At 39.8% G+C, this 21,503-nt stretch overlaps 1 protein-coding gene across 1 annotated transcript in view; it reads left to right on the top strand.

Annotated features, from left to right (window-relative positions):
- trabd2a (TraB domain containing 2A) overlaps nucleotides 1-21,503 on the top strand; it is a 57,725-nt gene that overhangs the window by 14,238 nt on the left and 21,984 nt on the right. The window contains exons 3-4 of the mRNA XM_085463480.1: nucleotides 12,048-12,194; nucleotides 12,673-12,847. Of these exons, the coding sequence (XP_085319606.1) occupies nucleotides 12,048-12,194; nucleotides 12,673-12,847 (322 nt within the window). The remainder of the gene's footprint in view (nucleotides 1-12,047; nucleotides 12,195-12,672; nucleotides 12,848-21,503) is intronic.

Here is a 21,503-nt window from a genome sequence, read left to right on the forward strand (position 1 = left end):
CACACTTTGTGAGAGTTCTGCACAGATGTTTTGAACTGTCTCAGTGCTGTTACACACCTCATTCACAGCAGGTCTGTAATGAATAGCTGCCTTGAGCATCCACTAGATTTCTCCCCCCCCCCCAGCTAGGTGATGATTTCTTAAATACATTGCAAAGCTGCTTTTTGACCATTACGTGCCATTACTAACGTGTCACTTGCCAGGCTGTGTTCAGTTTCAGAAAACACAGCTCGACCCACTATTAGATGCTTCTGAGATATTTTTTGCTGCGTGGCAATTTCTACAAATTAGCTGAAAAAGTGAAATGTTTTGTAAATGACGAATAGCTGTCATGTTGGGAGTGGAGGCCAGGACCTTACACATGCTGCAAATGCAGCGAAATGAGGAAGATGCTTTTGAAATGATCTTTTTGCTGTATTCTGCTGAGAATTCTGGTAATAACTTTATTCATTCATTAATTTAAGATTAGCTACAATGTGTGTATGACGAAGGAACCAGTCATCGTTTAAGGTAGCCTTTGACAATTAGAATCATCTTCATAGTGCTGGTTTTTAAGGTTAGCATGAGCTGGAGAGGCCCAAAAAAGTTACTCTGTAGCTTAGCTTATTATCAGTGTTCCACTGTCAGACTAAAATTGCTCCACAAAACCTTGCCCACATTTTCTCCTCCTTTTATAACTTTGTATTGACAAAAATTGCCATGTGGGTAGCCTTCACATGATTCAGATCTGGCACTTACTTCTTTGTGTGGGCATAATTAAACACTCTAATTTAACTCTTTATAGAATTAGGCATGGTAACCATGGTTGATTAGACAGTTGTGATCACTTACACGAATATCTGACATGAGCTGGCAAAGAGACACCGAGCTACACATGCTCCACAGCTAATCAGGACCTGCAAAGGTAATCAGATAGCCTTTACCTCAGGCAGCAGCACACCACAGACATTGTCAAGCTGTCCAAAGGAGAGGCAGGAAAATTTCTGTCTTTCCTTGGGCTTTTGTTAGGTGCCTTGCATGCAGACCTGGTCTTCTTTCATTGTGAAGCAGTACACCTTATGGTGAAAGCATTTGACAGTAAATAGTGCTGCAGACACTCTGCACATGTCAGGTTAGGACACTATTTAGCTGATTTTTCTAAAAGGAATTAAGCTGCTCACATTCTAAAAAGAAAAGCATTAGACTGTCAAAGTAACTACTAAACATTGCCTCACCTGTCCCTGCCTCATTTTCTTACCCAATTGGAAAATTGATATATATGTGTTTTTGGCTGAGAACAGAGCTAATTGGAGGTTTGAGTGTCACACGGCCTGCACAGTTTCCCTTTACCTGAACGAAAAAAAAAATGGTAAAAGCAATTTTTCCAATTCTGGAAGCCCGTAGTTGATTTCGATAAGATCTTTTCAGAGGAACACTCCTTTTGATAAATCGCTGCTAAGATAACTGACACATATTGGTCTGAATACAACGGCAAATGTGATGGTCTGGTGATTTGACTTGTTTTGTATCTGTAGATGAAGACAGATATGTTGTATAAACTTATGCGGTGTGTGGTTTTTGTGTGCCGTGCATTTTTGTCTGCGTGACGTGCTATATGTGTGTTTGAATCATTTTTTGAAAATAGTCAAATATTTTACATTATTGACATTGCTGCATTCAAATACCAGGCTAAAATAACGTTTAAAAAACCTGCTATGGTGTACCTAAGCCTTTGTGAACACATACTTTTCCAGCATTTGTGGAATTTCTACTCAGAAGTTGAGGCGTTTTTAGGTTTGGCTTTTGAGGTTTGAGTTTCAGGTGGTTTTGTGACTTCAACAAAACTGTTTGGTAAGGTTTTTAACCTATGTATTTCAATACCATCGATATAACTAATTTTCATGGTCTGTTACTTGCGATACTTTTTCTGCCCCCAAACATCGATTTTGTTTATCTATTTTCAAAGTAATTTAGAAAGCAAAACCTACCAGACTCACTCTGATGCAAACTGCTCAGGTGAGTACTTGTTGCTTTTTATTTTAATTTTGTACTCAGTATCTTTGTTGTTGGGGAAAAAAACAAGCACGCTGTATTTTTTTTTCACATTTGCAGTTTTTCTGAAGTCACACACTTTGAAACTGTTTCTGAGTCTGCAATAATAAAGAAACTTTACAGACATGATGCAAAGTTTGATTCCTCACCATCTAAACTTGTATGCAAACCACTCTTTGACCCTGTGTGAATCTTTCATTGGCTGTTTCTTATTTCACAGTTTCCTCCCCTTATCTAAAACGTGTTGAAGCCTCTTCGCTTGCTGTTTTTACAGTATATTTCATCATTTGTGTTGCTTTGACAGTTGCTATTTTGGTGTCAGTTTGCATATCAGGATGCTTATATTTGTACCATTCACAATAGTTGCAGAGGGACACTTCTCTGAAAACTGAACTCCCAGCACATTTGTGATGTTTGGATGTTTTTCATATTTTGTTGACTGTTCATAAATCTGTGGTTGTGAAGCTGTGGGAAGTGGTAGATGTCTAGACAACAACAACCATCACACTCTCTGATTTTCACTTGGCCTACCTATCTTTTTTTTAACCGCTATTTCTTTTTCTTTCCGTGGAAACACGATTCTCTCTTTCCTCCCGCTGTTTGTCTCAAAAATATTTTCACCCTCTGTTGATCTCCTTTACTTCCTTTGTCTCCTGTACTGATCAGCCTGACAGAACAATAAACAGATTAATTTCTCAGATGGTTTGGATGCAAGGGCCCATTTTCCATTGCATAGACTTATTCTGTAGGTGATTGGGAGGTGTAGCGTTTATACTGCTGATGGCGTTAAAGGTCGATGTTGAGTTTATTGGGATTCCAGTCTCTGTTTTTGTTTAGAATAAGAGAAGTGATGCAAGCTGACTGAAAGTGTTCACATGCATATTACTGTAAATAAGCGTGTGTGCTTGTGCATGTGCCTGGCTTCTTCAGTTTGGTTTGCCCGCGGTGATTTGGTTCTGAGTCTAGGCCAGTGGTAAATAGCACTATGTGGGTTTTTAATTCCTGCTGTGTCTTTATTTCTTGGAGAACTTGGAGAGCAATTTCTTATCCTGCTGTCTGTTGTTGTTTTTTTAAACATCATTTGCCCCCATCATCCTGTGCAGTGAGGAATTTGGTGTATTTCAATTCAATGTCCAAACTTTTTACGGGATTAATATACAGATTCAAAAAAGTATAAAATAATCATCTTAACAAAGCAATTTAGTCAACGCTGTTGGATTAAAGTTTTGGGCATGTAGTAGTAGTAGTTTGAGTTTTCCCTTTTCCTCTTCTTCCGTAATTTACATTTCCCATGTAAACCTTTTCACCTTCAGCCTCTTTTTGTCTTCATATGTTTCCATAATTTCTTTGGACTTCTGCATCTTGACTCTTTGCAGTTTCCTGTTTTCACATGTGTGCTGAATAAAGGTTCAATTATCTGTGTAGCATGATGTGGATGACTTAGAATGCATGTGATTGGTCTGTGTTTACTCTGTACATACACTGATAAAGACAAAAAGCTGGTTAAAATAACCTTACTACAAATACGAGAGTAGTTCTGCAGAATATAACAGAATTGTCAACTCGAAAATAACAAACTACGTCCATTCTTTGAATCACTGTGGTTTGGCAGCGATGTAAATGGATAAGCTTTTAATAAATACTCCTCTGGCCTTGCAAGAAACCATCAAGCAGTCTTGATCTATGCATTGTTATCGCCACAGGCTAAGGATGAAATAGCTGCCACCATCACCAAGGGGGCAAAGTTTGTGGAATGAGTGCACTGAGTGGGATTTTTCTGTTTCTGCAGAGGTTGGAGTGCAAAAGAGCACACGGACTAAAATGCAATTCATGCATCTAAAACTATGTTTTTTATAAACTCGACACTGAGATATTTCCAGATATTGGAAATACTGGAAAGTCTTTTTCTTGCCTGTATCCTTGCTTGGCTGTTTTTTTTTTGTCCAGCTGCGATTCCCAGTTTGTTGATGGCCAGCCATTTGTCTACAATGGCATACAACACTCTGCTATTGAAGCAACCTGCTGTACCGAAATATTACAACTTTTTCCCAGATGAAAGAAGATAAAACAATTTATTTCCGACGTGGCCGGTGGCTAATTTTTGCCTGTTTGAGTGTGGAAAATCTTGAATTAATCTACTCTTCTTTCTTTGCCTGTTTGCGTGATAACACACATACATTCTCAGATGGTCAGTGTGCGTCTGCAGTAAGTGTTCGCAGCTGTTTTGGCTTGAATCTCGGCATGAAACAGCTTGGCAGTGTTGTTCTTGACTCGTGCTGTCCTGAATTAATAGTGTTCTTTCAGTCAACAGACAGTCGTCGAGATTGATGGCTGTTTTCCTTGTGGCTCGCTGTGTTTTCAAGATCTTTGTGTTGTGTCTTGGTGGACCGAGTCGCCGAGTGGCTCGCTGGTTGCTGTGTGGGCCTGTTTTGTATGTACGTGTGAGAGAAAGGAAGAGTGACAGGCAGGAAGACAGAGGCAGGAAAATTTTGCGAATAGTGGACACTCCTGTTTGGTCACTGTCAGAATGTGTGATGACAGGTGGCAGCATGTGTGTGTGGGAAAGTGTGTGTTTACAGTGCTTCTATGTTGATTAGGAAATTAGCTTTGCACAGAGAAGCCACTGTTGTTATGTTAATTTATATAAAAAGTTAGAAAAGCTGGAGTTACTGAACTTTGACATTTTGGCATTTTTACTTAGACAGTCAATCAGGTATAAGAAGACATTACAGTAAATCAAGGGGCTGATCACAGACTAAGAATGACCCTTGTGTGCAAACGGCGTGTTGTTAGGACTCCTGTACAGCTTGTTCAGGGTATAGCGAAGCAGTATAGCCGGATAGAGCGCGGGGGTTTGAGAAGTTGACATTTCAATCACCACAACCCCCACGATCTGCGCGCGCGTGCACACACACACACACACACACACACACACACACACACACACACACACACACACAATGCGCGTGTAGAAACCTCGAGCCATTTGGTTTGAGGCTGATTCCCTGTGACAGCCTAAATATTTGGCTGTGTCAGGCACCAAGGTAAATGCACCCCGCAAGAATGTTTTTACAGGGCGAGAGAAAGGGAGAGAGAGACAGAAGGGAAGCGAGGAGGGCGAGAGATAGGTTTTGGACAGAGATAAATAGAGAAAGAGAGAGAACGCACAGAGAGGAAGAGAAGGAGAAGTGTAGTCACGGTTTCATATGAATGTGGTCTGAGTGCTGGCCGCTGGTTTCTCTGTGATGTACATGGAGCATGTGCTCATTTTTTTTATGTGCTGAAGTCTGGAGGCATAACTCTACTCCAAATAATTAATCAATAAGAAATTGTATCGACACACTCTAAGTTTAAACTTCAGCCTCCCAAGAGATCTATGAGGAAACAAAACATGCACATTAACTTATTCATTGAAAACATTTTTAAAAAGCAGACAAAACAAACATATTACTTTACTGATAACAGCTATTAGTGAAATCCTTGCTCATCTTAGATGACTTGGCTTTTATAAACACACTTGTGAAGTAAAAATTGCTTGCTGATGATTTTAGTATTTTAGTGATTTAAAATGAAACTGTGGGCTTAACCTGGCTATTAAAGGAGTTGTTCATGTCAGCATTAACTCACAAGGATCATAAGGATTAGGAAATATAAATGGTATATGAGGATACTTTTTCCCTAAAGAGAGAGAATACGTTTTTGGTCATTATTATTTTCAAAGCTTTGGGCCTGATGACTTTTTTACTTTCTCCTCTTTCTTTCCTGTACAGGAAATCCTTGCCCAATACTTTCCTTCTTTTGTTGCATTGGAAAATTAATAAATCTTTCTTCAAAGGTCTGCTCTGAGTTCTGCAGAGCGGGCAGTAATCCATGATGATGAAGCATTTAAGCACACACACACACACACAAACATATAGGCACAGACACATACATGTACATATAAACACACTAAGATGAGACCTAATCTTGTACAGGTTATACACACGTACATACACGAAAACATACACACGGAGCGAGGAGGTCATTAGTGACCCGAGGAATGTAAGGGTCAAATCTTAAAAAGATCTGATAGAGGGGATCTATAGGATCAAAGGAGAGAAGGATGGAAAAAGAGGGAGTGAAGGAATATGCAGGATGAAAGAGGAGAAGAAGGGAGGTATGAAACGATGGGAGGATAAATGTGTGAGGGAGAGATGTGTAGGCAAGTCGGAGAAAATATGCTCAGGGGAGTTGGAAGGAGGGAATTGAAAGAAAGAAGCAACAATACGGATAAGTCAAACTGACAGGTGTGCGTATCTGTGTTTAAATGGTGGGTTTTCAGCAAGAAAGTGAAAAGGTTGCGCTGTGGTGAAAGATTTATGTGTGTGCGGTGGGTTTCTGTGCGGTGGGAGTGTCAGTGAATGTCTGCTGAATAAAACACTTTATTTCCACTTTTGCAGCCGCAATAGCCATTAAACAGCCGTTTCTTTACAAACATAAAGACAAAAATCATAAAACTGGCAGTATCTTCACTTTTTTTAACCACAGTCTTATAGAAAAAGAAACTTGCTATGTTTTCTTTCGCTTTTCAGCTTGTAGTTATGGTTTAAACCACCTTTTTAGTTTATTTAGGTTTTCTCTTTATTTTCATACACCTTTTCCTGGCTCAAAACCAATATTGGATATTTATTTGACCAGAAAGCAGCAGAAAAATACAAAATAAACACGTTATGTTGATTTTTTTTTCTCAAGACTGTTAGATGTTACACTGAAACGCGAAAGTTCGTTTTTCATGGTTTTAAACCTCTGAAACCTCTGAAACTGTGGAGTGGACAAATTGAGACTTTCAGTTTAAAATACACAATGAGACTATTATGAAAGAGAAAACAATCAATTTGAAATCAGTCACATTTTTTTAATCATCTTAGGTATTAGAAGTTCAGCCTGTTTTGTCTGGAAACTCAGATAAAAATAGACGTTACTTCCTGAACCCCATCACAATCAAATCACAGGGCATTGGTGTTTAAATGTTAACTACCTGAGGACAGCACAAGGTCTCCGAATCACTGTTTTGTGAAGTCCTAGCAGTGCTGCTGTGCTCCTGATGGGTCTTGTTTTAGGGCTGACTGCTCTGACTAACATTTCGCTGATAACATCACTCATAAGTAATTCAGAATCCCCGTCTCTGCCTACTTCTGCCTGCATTCGTCTTCGTCTATACTCTCATCCTGAGGTTTCATCGATAACAACAGTAGTGAAAGTCTTTTCACTACTGTTCTTTTTCTCTCCCTTTTTTTCTTTGTTTTCTTCTCTATTATTGGTCTGAACCTTTCTCTTACTGTTGCTGGTATAAATCATACTCAGTGCCTGTTTCTGTCTTATTTATGTGCATGTATGACAAAGAGAAAAGGAGACTTGTATTACTGTGATAGCATCACAAGCAAGTAGGAAACCGAGGAGCTGTTGGGAGTCTTCATTTGTACTTGGGAGATTGCCTGGAAGATCTCTGTCTCACTCTCTCTCTTTCTGTGTGTGTGTGCACGCATCTGTCTGAGGACATGGTTTGTCAGCAGTGTGGATAGCCTACTTTATAAAACGTGTGTTACTCCATATGCTTTTTCTGCTCACTTAGGCACACAAAAACAGAATATTTGGAAAAATCACAAAAAAACCACAAAGACGCTTGCACGCACCAGCACACATGCTCATCTTTAGTGTCTCATTAAAGCCCAGCTGAAAATTAAACTAGTCAAACACTCTCTAAATCTCAGTGCCAGCTCTTACAATCAGAATAACATAAATTAGCTGGAGGCTTTGCCATAAAAGGAATATAGCTTTGTGTTTACATGTTGGTCACATTATGCCAGATTCATATTATGACATGATCTCTCGTATAGTTTACATAGTCTATATATTTATATACAGACCAAATGTGTTGATGACATTGTTGGCGAGATTAAAGACGTAAAGTCATCTTATCTTTGCTTGTTATGATTATGGTGATTATGATGGCAGCATTAAGGCCGAAATATACTGAACCTAAAGTAACATGAAGCAGACCAGTGTTGAATGCTGCTGGCTGTTGTGCCGCTGTCTTTCCCTGGATACAAAAGAGGTCCTTCTCTAAACTGTGACACTATTCCTATTCCTATATTATTCCTGTGTTATGGAATTAATTGTGCTGACTTATTTATGGTGCCATCACATTAGTACTGAATAGGTTTGTCACCAGAACTGAAAGTTTCGATACCTTTTGACACCAAACCAAAAAACACTGATACTCGAATACTAATTGATAAAGAAAAAGCACAGATTATATCGCATTAGATACTCATTTGCAGCAGTATTGAAATCAACAGTGCTTTCTTCACTTCCACCAGCTGACGCTCTGCTTTACACAGCCCCACTGTAAGCTGACAGGCTCACAGCCCTTCCCCTCACTAGAAGCTGAACACATGAAAAGTAGTGCAACAAACTTGGTGATGCTTATTAAAAGACCAACAGCCCACTCTTTATCAACAGTTGTCATACATGTTAGCCTGGACACATGTTACCTGATTAATTACAGAGCTGCCGCGTGCTATCATTAAAATAGGGTCTAGTGGCTTTGGCTAACAATAAAATGCTAATGCTAATTTTGGACTTAGGGATATTTTATATTCAGTGCAGTGAATTGACGTCAAATCTGCTGTCACTAGCCACCGTTTCTTGGTCGTGCACTTATCAAGTTTTGTAACCTGCTTGAAGACATGACTGTGTTGTTTTTTTTCCCTGCTGTTTTAATGGTATATCAGTAGAAATGCTCAAACATTCACAGATTATATAAAGGGAGATGTTGGAACAGTTGAAAAGATGATACTTTGTGGACAAAACTGGAAAAAGCAGTTTTTTTCTCCTTGTTTTGATCTCTTCTTCTCCTACATCAGTGCACATGTAGTTCTCTGATCAGGAAAATAATGTAGTGGCTACCTGCTTTGCTGCCATAACAGAGAGCATAAATGAATGAGGCCGTGAAGCCAGCAACCTGGTGGGTATACTGGGGCCTTTAGAGAGCAAACATTATCAGTCCTGCTCATCTGTGTTGTTAATGGACAATGTTAGTTTGTCAAGATAGCAAAAATTATTTGTTTTTAAAAAGTATTGTGTTTCTTTTAAAGAAAGACACCTAGACAAATGATTCAGTAGATATATCTATAGCAGGAACTTTTCATCTAATTGTTTGTCCATTATCTAACTTTGGTGTAGAATGAATGACAAGGGATCTTTATTAATAGAAAAAAGCTGTAAAACGTATGAAAATATCCTGAAAAGTTCAAAATTAAAAAAGCCTTCCAGTGAAACGGACTGGCATCTTTGCTTGCCCGATTTTGACCCCCGGGCCTTATGTTTGACACCTCTGCTTTAGAGAAAATCAACATTTGGCTCTGGTACATGTTCCTTCACATGATTTAAAGCATCTTTCCACTTGGCTCGCAACCAAATGACAATTTTTACTAAATAGTTGAGGAGGTGTAACACCTTAACAATACTCTACAAAACTCAAAACCTTAAACTAAGACTCCAAACTCCAGGGCGAGAGCAGCAAGAGTTTTTTGAACACTCCAAATCTCCACATGTGGGAATCTGACCGTGATGATGTTTGCTCTAGATGCACACACCCACCCCACTCCATCTCCACAAGAGGGGAGATTTCCATGACAAAGGACAATTATTGACTTTCATTGGCTCCGCTTTCTTTGATATCAGCAAGGGGTGTGTCTGTGTGTCTGTCTGTGTGTGCAGGAGGGGGCGGGTTAGGGGACAGCAGAAGAAACAGGGGGATCTGATGAAAGGAGCCGAGTGGGGAAAAAGCACCCGCTGACCCGCAATGGAGTAGTAGAAGAGGACGATTACAGCAGAAAGAAAGGAATGATTTGTTAAGGTTTTCTTCCTTTCAGTCCTCCACTTTACTGCTTTTTTTCTGTTTCCTCACTTTCTGGTTAGTGTTTTCTTTCTGTCTGTCTTATTCCTTCCCCGCATTTTTTTTTGTACTTTAAGCTGCCTATATATGACTGATCCTCCCCCTCACCCACACCTCCGCTCCCTCCTCCTCTCCCTTCACTACCATAATTTAAGGGGCTGAAAGGCATGGCGAGCACAGAAAGAGGAGAAGGGAGAGCAGTGAAAAAGGGGAGACCCTGCAGATGAGGGCCTTCCTTCACGGAGATGGCACAGATGTGAGGGTGTTTTTGTGAAATGAGTCGGGGAGGGGCGGCGATAGGCTAATTTGCGTGGCATAAAGACGGGGGTCCTTTTCATATGCAGAGCTCCACTTTGATGCGCGGCCGATGAAAGCTGGAGGGAGCACAGAGGAGAGGAGAAGAGAGGGTGACGGAGGGGTTCTTTGTCCCCCTGACAAGAAGGCATCTGCTCCACGCTGCTCTCCTCTCCTGCTCTCTTCAGCTATAAGGAGGCTCCCACAAAGGGGAAGCCGAGGGGGAAAAGTGTCATCGGAGCACCTTAGAAAGCAGAACATAAAAAGCAAAAACATAACAAAAAAATAGCCGCTCAGGTCCGCCTTGCATACAGATACGCATATCGTTACAGAATTCAAGAGCTGAGGCTTCACACACAAACTGGTGAATTGCAAAAACATGCTGACATACTGTGGACAAATTTACATAGTTCCACTGCTAACCAAAAACGTATTCACTTTGACTCATTGTTCCTTTTGAGAAGCAAATAAACTATACAAAACTTTCTTCTGTCACTGGGATTGAGATCAATGGCTTCCAGGGTGAAAGGTGTGTGTTTGTGTGCATGTGTCTGTGTGTGTGCGGTGAGAGATCAGAGGGAGACCATGCACTGAGGTGACTGGCGGTGCTTTCTGTACGAACCCCTGTCTCAAGTCTGATGTGTAGACTGTACAGCTTTCTGAGCATGTGCGTGCGCTGATGTGCAATTGTGTATATCTATATTTGCATGTGCATGTGTGCATATGTCTTTCATCTCACCAGGCCTCTCTAACCAAACACTGGCTGATTTCATGCTCACACAAAAGCTGAATCTGTGCTGCAAAGCTGAAAGGGGTCCAGGCAGAAAAAAGTGTCCTTTTTAAAGTGGTTAATTCAATAGGACACGTAAATCAGAATTTTATGCCCAGTCTTGCCTAAAATTTAACATGTTTGCTGTTTGCTGACAGTGTCTGTCAGTCAGACTAGTATAGCTCAACAACTTTTAAATGGAATCCTATAAAGAGTGTACATAAAATAGTTTTCAGATAATGGATCATTTTAACTCTAAACCAGGCTGGACTCCAAAAGGCTAGGCATGCTGCGCTATGTTGAAACTGATAGCTCCTCTCCATTTCCCCACTGTGGCAGTTACCACTACATATCATCACAGCAAAAATCTTCCTTATGTGGATTCCTCGCTTCTCAAGATTTTCCGCTCTAGGTGAGCTATCCTCTCACCTTTTATCAGACATTTGTGTTTTTTTTAGCAGCAGAGCTCCTCTCTCTTACGGATAATTGACATTGTCTTGCATTGACAGCCACATGTGCTGTCATTTCTCTTGATCCTCTTTCTTTGTTGTTTTTGTTTTTTTGTGTTGCATTGCTCAACAGCTGATCTGGGAATATCTTTAACTCTCAATTTGATTCTCTTTGTTTGGCAGGCCTTGAAATAAAACCTCAGAGTCACAGAATGAAGCCTCCTGAATACAACTGTCATCATTAATAGCATTCTTCAGCTGCATGGCAGTTTTAGCAGTGGCACACTGCACAGCCAATAACTGTTCAAAGATTGCTTTGGCTTGTAGTTGAGAGGGCACTGTTTATTGCTGGTATCCAGTAATTACACCAGAACATACCAATGCTCACATGTATGTGTGAGGTTGCTGACTCGCTGCTTGTTTGATTGTTAGAAGTTGTATTTTACACATATAATTGACATTAATTTGCTTGATCTTCATATTTTTGACCCCAGAAAAACCTCTGGGTCTTAGAGGGAGGTAGAAATAAATCTTTCATTAATTGGTTATCCCTGTCTTATTTTAGGTGATCTTTGCCCTGAACCAGACTTTATTACAACAGGAGTCTTTAAGGGCAGGAAGCCTACAGGTCCCATATACCACTGAAGACCTCATCAGGCACTACAACTGTGGAGATCTCAACTCCATTATCTTCAATCATGACACATCACAGGTCAGATCATCCACAATCTCATCTTATCTTGTCTTGTCTTATCTGTAACTTTCAGTCTGTCTAATAAGCTTAGATTCATTTTGATCTTAGGTTTGTCCAACTGGCACAACCCTTAACCTTTTACTTTCACCCCTAACCTACTGACCCACCTCACCTTCTTCTTCCCCCACCCCACACACCCCCAGCGCACACATGCACTTTCTCCATACTTAGCTACTTCTGTTCTTTCTTTGCCACCATTGCTATATGTTTCTCCTGCCAATCTCATGAGATCTTTGTCAGTCCAAAGGCTTTTAAGTCAATTGTACCATCAGTCATGTAAAGAAAATAAATAAGTAAAAACCCTTGAACGATATGTCTTAAGAATTTCAGATTTTTTATTGATTCAACCTTAGTCAAAGGTTTGCAAATAACCTATAAATAAACAATCATGTCTTCTGTGTTTTACTTTCATGGCCAACTACCTTGGGAACTATAGGTCCCTAACTTCAATAATGTGACACTGCCACCCAATGAGCAGGCCACTGCCCAGGAAATAGACAGCTACTTCCGACAGGAACTCATCTACAAGAGAAATGAAAGGATGGGCAAGAGGGTCAAGGCTCTGCTTGAGGAACACCCAGACAAGAGCTTCTTTTTTGCTTTTGGAGCAGGTTGGTGTTCTCTAATCTACACAAAATACACACAGAAAAAAATGAACAGTGAACTCTGTGATCAGTGTTTGGAGTATCAGCTTTATAATATGCAGTGTGGGTTGTTGGTTTACTAGTGTGTTATTAGATACAGTAAATGCCGCTATATACGTATAATATCCCAAATCCACGAGTTCCTCCCCGTGGATACTTCTATGTGTATGTGTATTTGTAAAGTGGTAATGAGATCTTTCCTTCAGTCCAGACCAAAACTCCTGGACACAAATTTACTTAATTACCTTCAAAATGACTGAATGAGTGAATGGTCTGTGTGTGTGTGTGTGTGTGTGTGTGTGTGTGTGTGCGTGTGTGTGTGTGTGTGTGCATGGCGGGGCCTGGGGCTCACTAAGCCTTGACCCCTGTGGGACATGGTCCTGCTCCCGGCTGGATGCTTCTGCCCGTCTTTGGGATGTGGATGCTTGTTTGTTCTGGGGTGCGTGGCTGGATGTTCCAGTGTGGTTGTTGGCTTGCTCCCTTGGTGGCAGGGTAATAATAATTACTTTTATCCATTTAATATAATGACTTTAATTCCAGTTTTGTTTGAAGAGCACTCCTACAAAGGAGATTAGAGACTTCTTAGTCAGAGCAGCTTAGCAAACTCAGGTAGAGAAAGCAAAGACATCGTAACCTCCTAAGACCCGAACTCTTTCATGGCATGCATTTTTAATTTCTCTTTGCTATTTGGGCTGATTGGGACCGGATGAATGTAAAAACAAAGAATTACGTGATTTTTATTTTTTTTTTACCTGATTTTTGTTTCTGAGAAAAATGAGATCCACATATGAGGGCATTCGCTTTAAATTTCGATAGAACAATAGCAGTATAATGTCCTCATAAGTGGATATCAGACACTTGTAGAGCAAAATGTAGTATTTTGGTCTAAACAACTCAAAATGTGATGTCCACATATGTGGACGCCAGGTCCTAGGAGGTTAAGGAAGAGGTGAACAGAAGCCCCAGAAAAGCTGAATTTAGCTTGTCTTCCCAGAACTGAAAGGGCAGAGTCCAGAAACACACACATATATATACATTTATACATATAAGTGGGAATTCGTGTCTCTTACTGTTGTCTTTAAATAAAGAAAACAATTTTTTTGGATGTTATTGCATTGGATTTATGGAAACCGGTGCTGCTAATCAGCCCTATGAATGAATAACTCACTGACTGATAGATGGTCTTTATCAACTTTGAGTCCAAATAGTTTAGTTTAAAGGAGATCTTCTATAAACCATAATTTTATCAATGCAGGGTTAACCAGAAGCAGACTTGTGGTGTGTTTGAGTCATTTAGAAATGTCAGCATAATACTTTGAATTCTTTTAACACTACATAGCAACCTCATAAGTATCACCCATCTAATAAAAGAATCCAATGAAAACAGGGACGGTGATAAGAACAGAAATCAAGCATACTTCTATGTGTGTGTGTGCGTGTGTGTGTGTGTGTGTGTGTGTGTGTGTGTGTGTGTTCACTTTATGTGTGCATAAGTCCATCAGCCAGACTTTCTTTATTCTGTTTTGAAAATGGACAATCAATTGATTCATTCATTTTCTCTATCCTTTGAATTTGTCTTTGTTGTAAATCACTGATTGATCTATTGATTATATTTTGGACAGTTTTCTAATGTAATGTCCAACAATCAGCTTATTTTTGCATAAAGTGTTTACAGATAATTAATAACACATCTATAAACTATTTATTAGCCATCAATAAGGGGAGTCTTATTGAAAAGTAGCGCCATTACATTCTGAATTTGGCATGTCATAAAGTTTCAGTTCATTTCATACTTCTTATACAGAGCTGTATGAGAAGAGTGGACCAAATTGTATTAATTTCTTAATCCAATTTTGTTGTTTTGTTTTGTGTTTTTTTGCTTTTAAGCAATGTTACTGTGTAAACCTTTGGGGGGTCATTTTTGAGTAGAACAGCAGTGAGCTTTGAGCAGAAAGAGAGAGGCTTTCACAGACTATTGGTCTGCTGCAGGAAACAGATGAGGAAAAGCAGATGAACACACACACACACATACACACACACACACACACACACAAAACCCACTCCCAGTGCCTAACAAGGAGTACATTTCAGAGCTATCCCCTAAGGAGGTGCCTTTACAAGGGCTTGGTCTCTGAAGGTGTGTGCCTCTGTGTGTATTTTTGTATGTATGGGTGTGTGCTTATATGTGTGTTCACTGTGCATGTGTGTGTCTGCATGTGAGCTGGTGAGTGAAAGTGATATGGCCAATCAGCCCAGAAGCATTGGTCTTAGACATATGGAGGGCAGGTTAGGTCGTTGTGTACAAGGAATGGGATGTGGCACACGATGGTCCCCACACACACACACACACACACACACACACACACACACACACACACACACACACACACACATTACACAGGCCCCTGGGTATCTGGGTAAAATGTGTCCTTAATTATCCCGGGTGGGGTCAGAGGACAAGCACACTCACGCACACACACCGGCTACAATGGAGCCCATTATGTCAGGGTACTTCGTTTCCCTGTTGCTATCAGCTGTGAGATCTGTCTTATCACTGACCTTATCATGTCCCTCTGATTCGTTAAAGAATGTTTAAACAGATTAAAGATTTTTTTATGTTCCACATTTTCAAAGCTTTAGGTAATCTGTGATTATGAATAATGTTAACTTTAGATTAAATTTGATTCAGAGGAATTAGAGTTGTGCTTTTTGAAACAGCAGTAGCATATTTGACATATTTCTTTTCCCGGGTAATGATCCCATTTGACTGCAGAGGTCGGCCTGCAGATTCCTGACTGACCTATGTGGAAAATTGTTGAGGGTTTTCATTTTTGCTTTCAGTAAGCTTTATTGCCACAACAACTTAAGTACACTGGAAATAAAATAATGACCTAAAATAACTTCAGCATTAACATTCTAATATAGTACAAAGTTAACTGTGATGAGGAAATATGGCTGTTTTTTTATATTTAATTTTTATTTACATGATCAACGCAGTTTGTCTGTTTGTCTGTCAGCAAGACAATTCACTCACTGGCCACTTTGTTAGGTATACTTCAGTAGTTCTGAAGCGCACTTCTACAAAGGAGATTAGAAGCGTTGTAGTCAGAGCACCTTAACAAGTTCAGATACAGAAAGCAAAGTCAATTTTTAAGTAACACGAGACAGAAAAGCTGATTTTTTTTCTGGAACTGATGGGTAGTAAATGGCACAAATTGAGCCTAATCAGCCAGTCACATGACACAAACTCAGTGCTTTTAGGCAGATATGTGCATATAGACATGCTAAAGTTTAAACTGAGCGTCAGAATGGGGAAAAAGGTAATTTAAGTGATTTTGAATGTGGCATGGTTGTTGGTGCCAGACGGGCTGGTCTGACCGTTTCAAAAAACTGCTGATTTGCTGGAATTTTCTTACACAACCATCTCAAGGTTTTCCAGAAAATTGTCTTACAAAGAGAAAATAGCGAGCAACAGTTCTCTGGATAAAACTGCCTTGTTAATGCCAGATGCCAGAGAAGAATGCTATGAATGCTTCAAGTTGATAGCAAGGCAACGATACTTTAAATAATTACTTATTATAACTAAGGTATGCATAAGAGAACCTCTATATGCACGCATTTAATGCAGATTGGCTACAGCAGCAGAACATTACACCGGGTGCCTCTCCTGTTAGCTAAGAACAAGAAATTGAGGCTACACTTCAAACTGGCTGGTGAACAAGCCGAACTAGGAGACGCATAGTCAAAGGAACCCGTAAAGGTTTTGTGCAGATATGTATACCTTCTGTCATAATTGAACAATCGTGCACTGGATTTGACCCACAGTTGTTATCTTTGACTGTGTGAGCCATATTATGTGAGTATTTAGGTGTTTTTGCATTGTACGAAAAAAATAAATAAATCCATGAATGGACCGTAGTCACACACTAGAGTAAAATGCTTTCGCACCCTAAATAATTTCCCATACAGGAACACATACACACTGATTTATACACCAAGAAAGAATTGCTTTGTTACACGTGGGTGGAAAACGAGGCCCTGCCAAAGTCTTTTACCTGAACTGAGCTGTAGGGGCTAAACTGACTGGTCAACTGAGAAATTGTTATTTAATTTCTTGTCATCATTTTCACACTCATGTTAAAAATTCACCAGAATGTGGCCTGTGATTGGTTTGCATCCCAGCTTTCACTGTTAGATAAACTTTGTTTTTCAGCAGTCTGGCCAGAATAGTGGTCAGGAAGGCAGCAGTCAAACAAACAGTAGCGGTCGCTGGTCAGTACCTCACACTACACTTTAAGGCCCAATGGAGCAGACACATACACACACTCTCACTCTACACTGGCTGTGTCTCTCTTTACTCCCACCTCACACTTTGTTGTCTAGAGTCCTTTCTTCTTTTCCTTGTGCAAACTGCCTGTTAATGCAAGTTCACAGAGTGCAGTGGGTAAAGATTTGAAGAAGGAAAAGAGATGCGGTGATAAGAGCCGGTTATAACAGAGTCACATTCATGGTGCACAGACCTCTGTGACCACCCAGTAGTTCTGGTTGTTATGAGAAAATTTAAGGTAGAAAAAAGTTTCATACACCTGCAGCACAAAGTACCCTGTGTCATGCTTAGTGCCCCATCTTTCTGCTAAAGCATAAAAACCAGGCTTATTAGAGTAACAGAGACATTGCCCCAGTCTTTCCTGTCATCCTCATACAAAAACATGTCAATAAAAAGATTTTGACTATACTGGGATTTGAGCCAGCTTTCAGCGATTTGCCTTTTTAAAAATTTTTTAAAAGTTTTTTTAACAACATAACTCATAATGGTGTACATATAATATTTGCCAGTTCTTTAGTCCTAGAAGGAGCAGTGATTTTAGACTCAATATATTCTGCCCTTGTCTTGACCATAATGGTAAAACTATGAAGGTTTTTCCAGTTTTACTTTGCGTAGCTAAACAGCTATCCTGTCACAACTTTGTACTTTACTGTACTGTAAGTAAATACCTCCTAGAAATTTGTCTTTTCCCCCCACTTGTTTGTCTGAAATACCACGCCCATCACTCAACGTGAATGATGATGTTGAAAACGTGCCATATGTTCAGACAGACATATGGAAGTGGTTATTGCTCCGCTCCATAGGTACAGTAACCCAATCCATGTATACAATCTGAACCCTTGTTCCCTTTATAATCTCTGCCATACCCTGGCACGCTTGACTTTAATAAAATGGTGTGTTTACATATCGCTAAAGGCCGAGAGCGACGTTCTGCCTGCTCTCAAATGTTTTTTCTTTTTCCAGGCTGAACTTGAATACATCCATGTTTCAGCCTGAAGCTCCTTAGCACACCATGATTCCCCTGAAAATCTGCTCCAAAACCACAAATTTAAATATTTGCGGCAGTGTAATAGCCAGTGTGGTTGACAGGCTCTAACGGTTACTGTACTTTGAAATGTTTGACTCTTTTCACAGACAATTAAGGTTTGACTTTGGATCTTTTGCTGTTTAGGTTGGTACAGCCTTGCTAAAGTGAATACCCCTTGGTTAGTGAGCTGTTTAGTACTGTGGGTATGCCTGTAATAAATGGATGTTTTGGCTCATGAGCTGCAACTCATGACAGAAGTTGACATGAACTCATAACTCACACAAAGCACCTTGACAAGTCAGTATGTGGGATGCTCTTGGTACTGGAATCCCTTGATGAACTGCTGAGTCCTCTAGTTTCAACATAAGCAAAGGGTACTAACATAGCCACATTTATAATGCATTTGTTTGCCAAACTATTTAAAAGCAACTTAAATAATAAGAATATATCTGGCATATTCCAATTGGAGCCCCCTCGAGCCAATGGACATGACAGTGAATCCAAATCCCACTACCATTTTAAGATGGTAGTGTGACAGTAACCATTTTCAGCTGCTACTTTATATCAGTTTTTATGTTAACAGTGAAGTTATGTGGCTTTTATTGACACATAAGTGCTGTACCACAAAAATAGAGTGAAGCCAATAAGATAACCGTACATTTCTCACTGTAAATAACTCAGAAGCTTTTTTTTGTTATTTTATGATGTGATAATGATACAGTTATTATTTCACAATTATGTGAAATAATACATGCAGAAGCAAAAATGTTCTGTATCACATTTAATGTTATAGATAATCTCAATTGATATTTGGGATTCAGGTATTTGTTTTTGTTTAATATTTTAAAGCATTATTTGCTGCCAATGGTTGGTGCTGCTCTCCCAAAGTGCAGAGTAGGATTAGGATTAGGTTTAGCAGATACGATGACAGTCATATGGGAGACGGGGTACACTCTGGATAGGTTGTCAGCTAATCATATGGCATGAAGCAACCACTGACACTCACATCTACACCTACAGGCAATTTAGAGTCACCAGCTTACAAAGCATGCTTTAGTCTGTGGCAGGACTTAACCACTGGCACAGTGATAACATTGAGCCTTGGGGAGTCAGTAAGTTTGAACCCAGCGGTAACAGCGCTAACCACCGTGCCAACCCCATATAAACATAGGTTTGAATATTTCCCTCAATGTAAATATAGTTGTGATGAAGAGTTAAAACAAATTGATGCAGAATCTATAGTTTATGATCCTGCTACACACTGCAATCAAACCATATTCAGCTCATTTGAAAAGCATTACATTATAACTGTTGTTACAACACTTTTTTGTGTAAATAAACTAAGCCTCTACTGCCCCTACATACATAAAATGGTAGCTTCATAGGATTGACTAGAGATTTCTCCAGGTTAAATCTTCCACATGCATGGCTCAGATCTCTGCTGTGTGTTTTTACTGTATGCACGGCATCACCGCTGCCACTGCCCCTTTGGTTTTTCTCGCCCAGATGGTGTGAAAGTCAAAAAAAATATGGTGCTTTTTTCACAGCAACCTCACACTCATAAACAGCCAGTTTACAACTGTTTGGGGTAGTCGCTGACACAAGTAACACACATGTCATCCAACACCATTAAAATCCAGACCAGACCTACCACACACCGGTTAGGGAAACAGGCAGCTAGGGCCAGACCATCTGCCAATCCTACATTAAGTCCCGGATTTAAGTTTGAATGACACCTTTATGCCTAACCTTTTTTTTTAAGGTTTAGTTTATGATGATACATTTAATGATAAATGAAATTATCAGTTATTAAGATATTTAATCATGTTGATCGAATAAAACAACAGCTATCAGGTGTTTTTTTTTTTAAAAAACAAATCTGAAGAGGTGGACACGGTGTGTTTACCACCTCCAGAGTGGTAAACACACTGTGATGAGGTTTTGTGTCAGAAGAGAGGAACAACTAGCTGCTTTGAGTTCAGCCAGACAGACTTTTACTTATTATTTAAAACTGTGAGTAGTTTCTGTTTGCATGTATAATATTAAACTCAGCCCAGATTAAAAGACAAAACATTTTAGCAATCAGATGTTAAGATACCACGATCTGTAATGTATCATTAGCACATGCAATGTCTTCTTCCATGAGGATAAAAGAGCGATAAACCTGTCAGCCCCTCTGGGTAACTAACTGCTTGTTAAGCTGCTGAGTGAAGCGCTCCTAAATATATACATTTTGTTGAAGTCATCTGGTCAAAGGCCTCAGCCTCTGTACTTGAAAGACATATTTCCTACAGCTCACGCTTCTCTCTCGGCTGCAGCACTAAATGCTTGTCACAACAGTTTGCTGTGATTTATTAAAAGAGTTGAACTCCTCACCCACTGACCTCATTCAAACTCAGGAGTATTTCCTTATCCACCTGGAAAAAGGCTTTTTACATGCCTGCCCAGAGGCTCAGTTTCATTTGGACCAGAGGTAACTCGCTTCTATATAAAAGGGGAGAGGGAAAGAAAAATGACATCTTTAGCAGCAGCAGTGCATCTATTGATGATTTTGAGTGGAAATTTCTCATGTACAGTTCCTGTATGAATGAGTCTGTCTCTGGCTGTACGGTGACTCTGTACATTCAAACAAGCAAAGCAAGGTTTGACCTCAGTAACTTCTTTTCTGGCTTAGATTAGCTTTATGTGTCCTGTACACAGTGTTGGGAAGGTTACTTTTAAAATGTATTCCACTACAGATTACAGAATACATGCCCCAAACAGTATTTTGTAATGTATTCCGCTATGTTACTCAATGAGAGTAACGTATTCTGAATACTTTGGATTACCTAATATATTATCATGCTTTTTACAACTACATGAATCTACATTGCTGTGTGATTTATTACTTTTACTGAAGGTTACTCGCCATACCAATACCAACTAGATGTTAAAATCTTAATATAAAGTGAGTAACAGTAGGTGGACATTAGGTAAGGCTGCACTTTTTGCAGCGATCTCGTATAGAAAACTATTCCGCACGTATATAAAACAGGTCCACGGCTCCGAACCCTAACGGCATAAAACCGTAAAGAGACCTCTGGCTAATACGTCGGGTTCCGTGTCGGGATCGCAGCCGAATACTAGCTTTACTTTGTTGTCTGGGTCAACTTTGTATATATATATATTATATATTTACATGCTTCCATCTCCTGTTTCTGGTCGGTGACATCTCTTACTTTTCGACTCTCTTTCTTGCTCCCTCGCTCACAGACACATAACGGGTATGG

This window comes from Copadichromis virginalis, linkage group LG7 (genome assembly GCF_057382275.1).
Source record: "Copadichromis virginalis isolate Kocher_CV1m ecotype Utaka linkage group LG7, C_Virginalis_male_GT1.1, whole genome shotgun sequence".
In the NCBI taxonomy this organism is placed as follows: Eukaryota; Metazoa; Chordata; class Actinopteri; order Cichliformes; family Cichlidae; genus Copadichromis; species Copadichromis virginalis.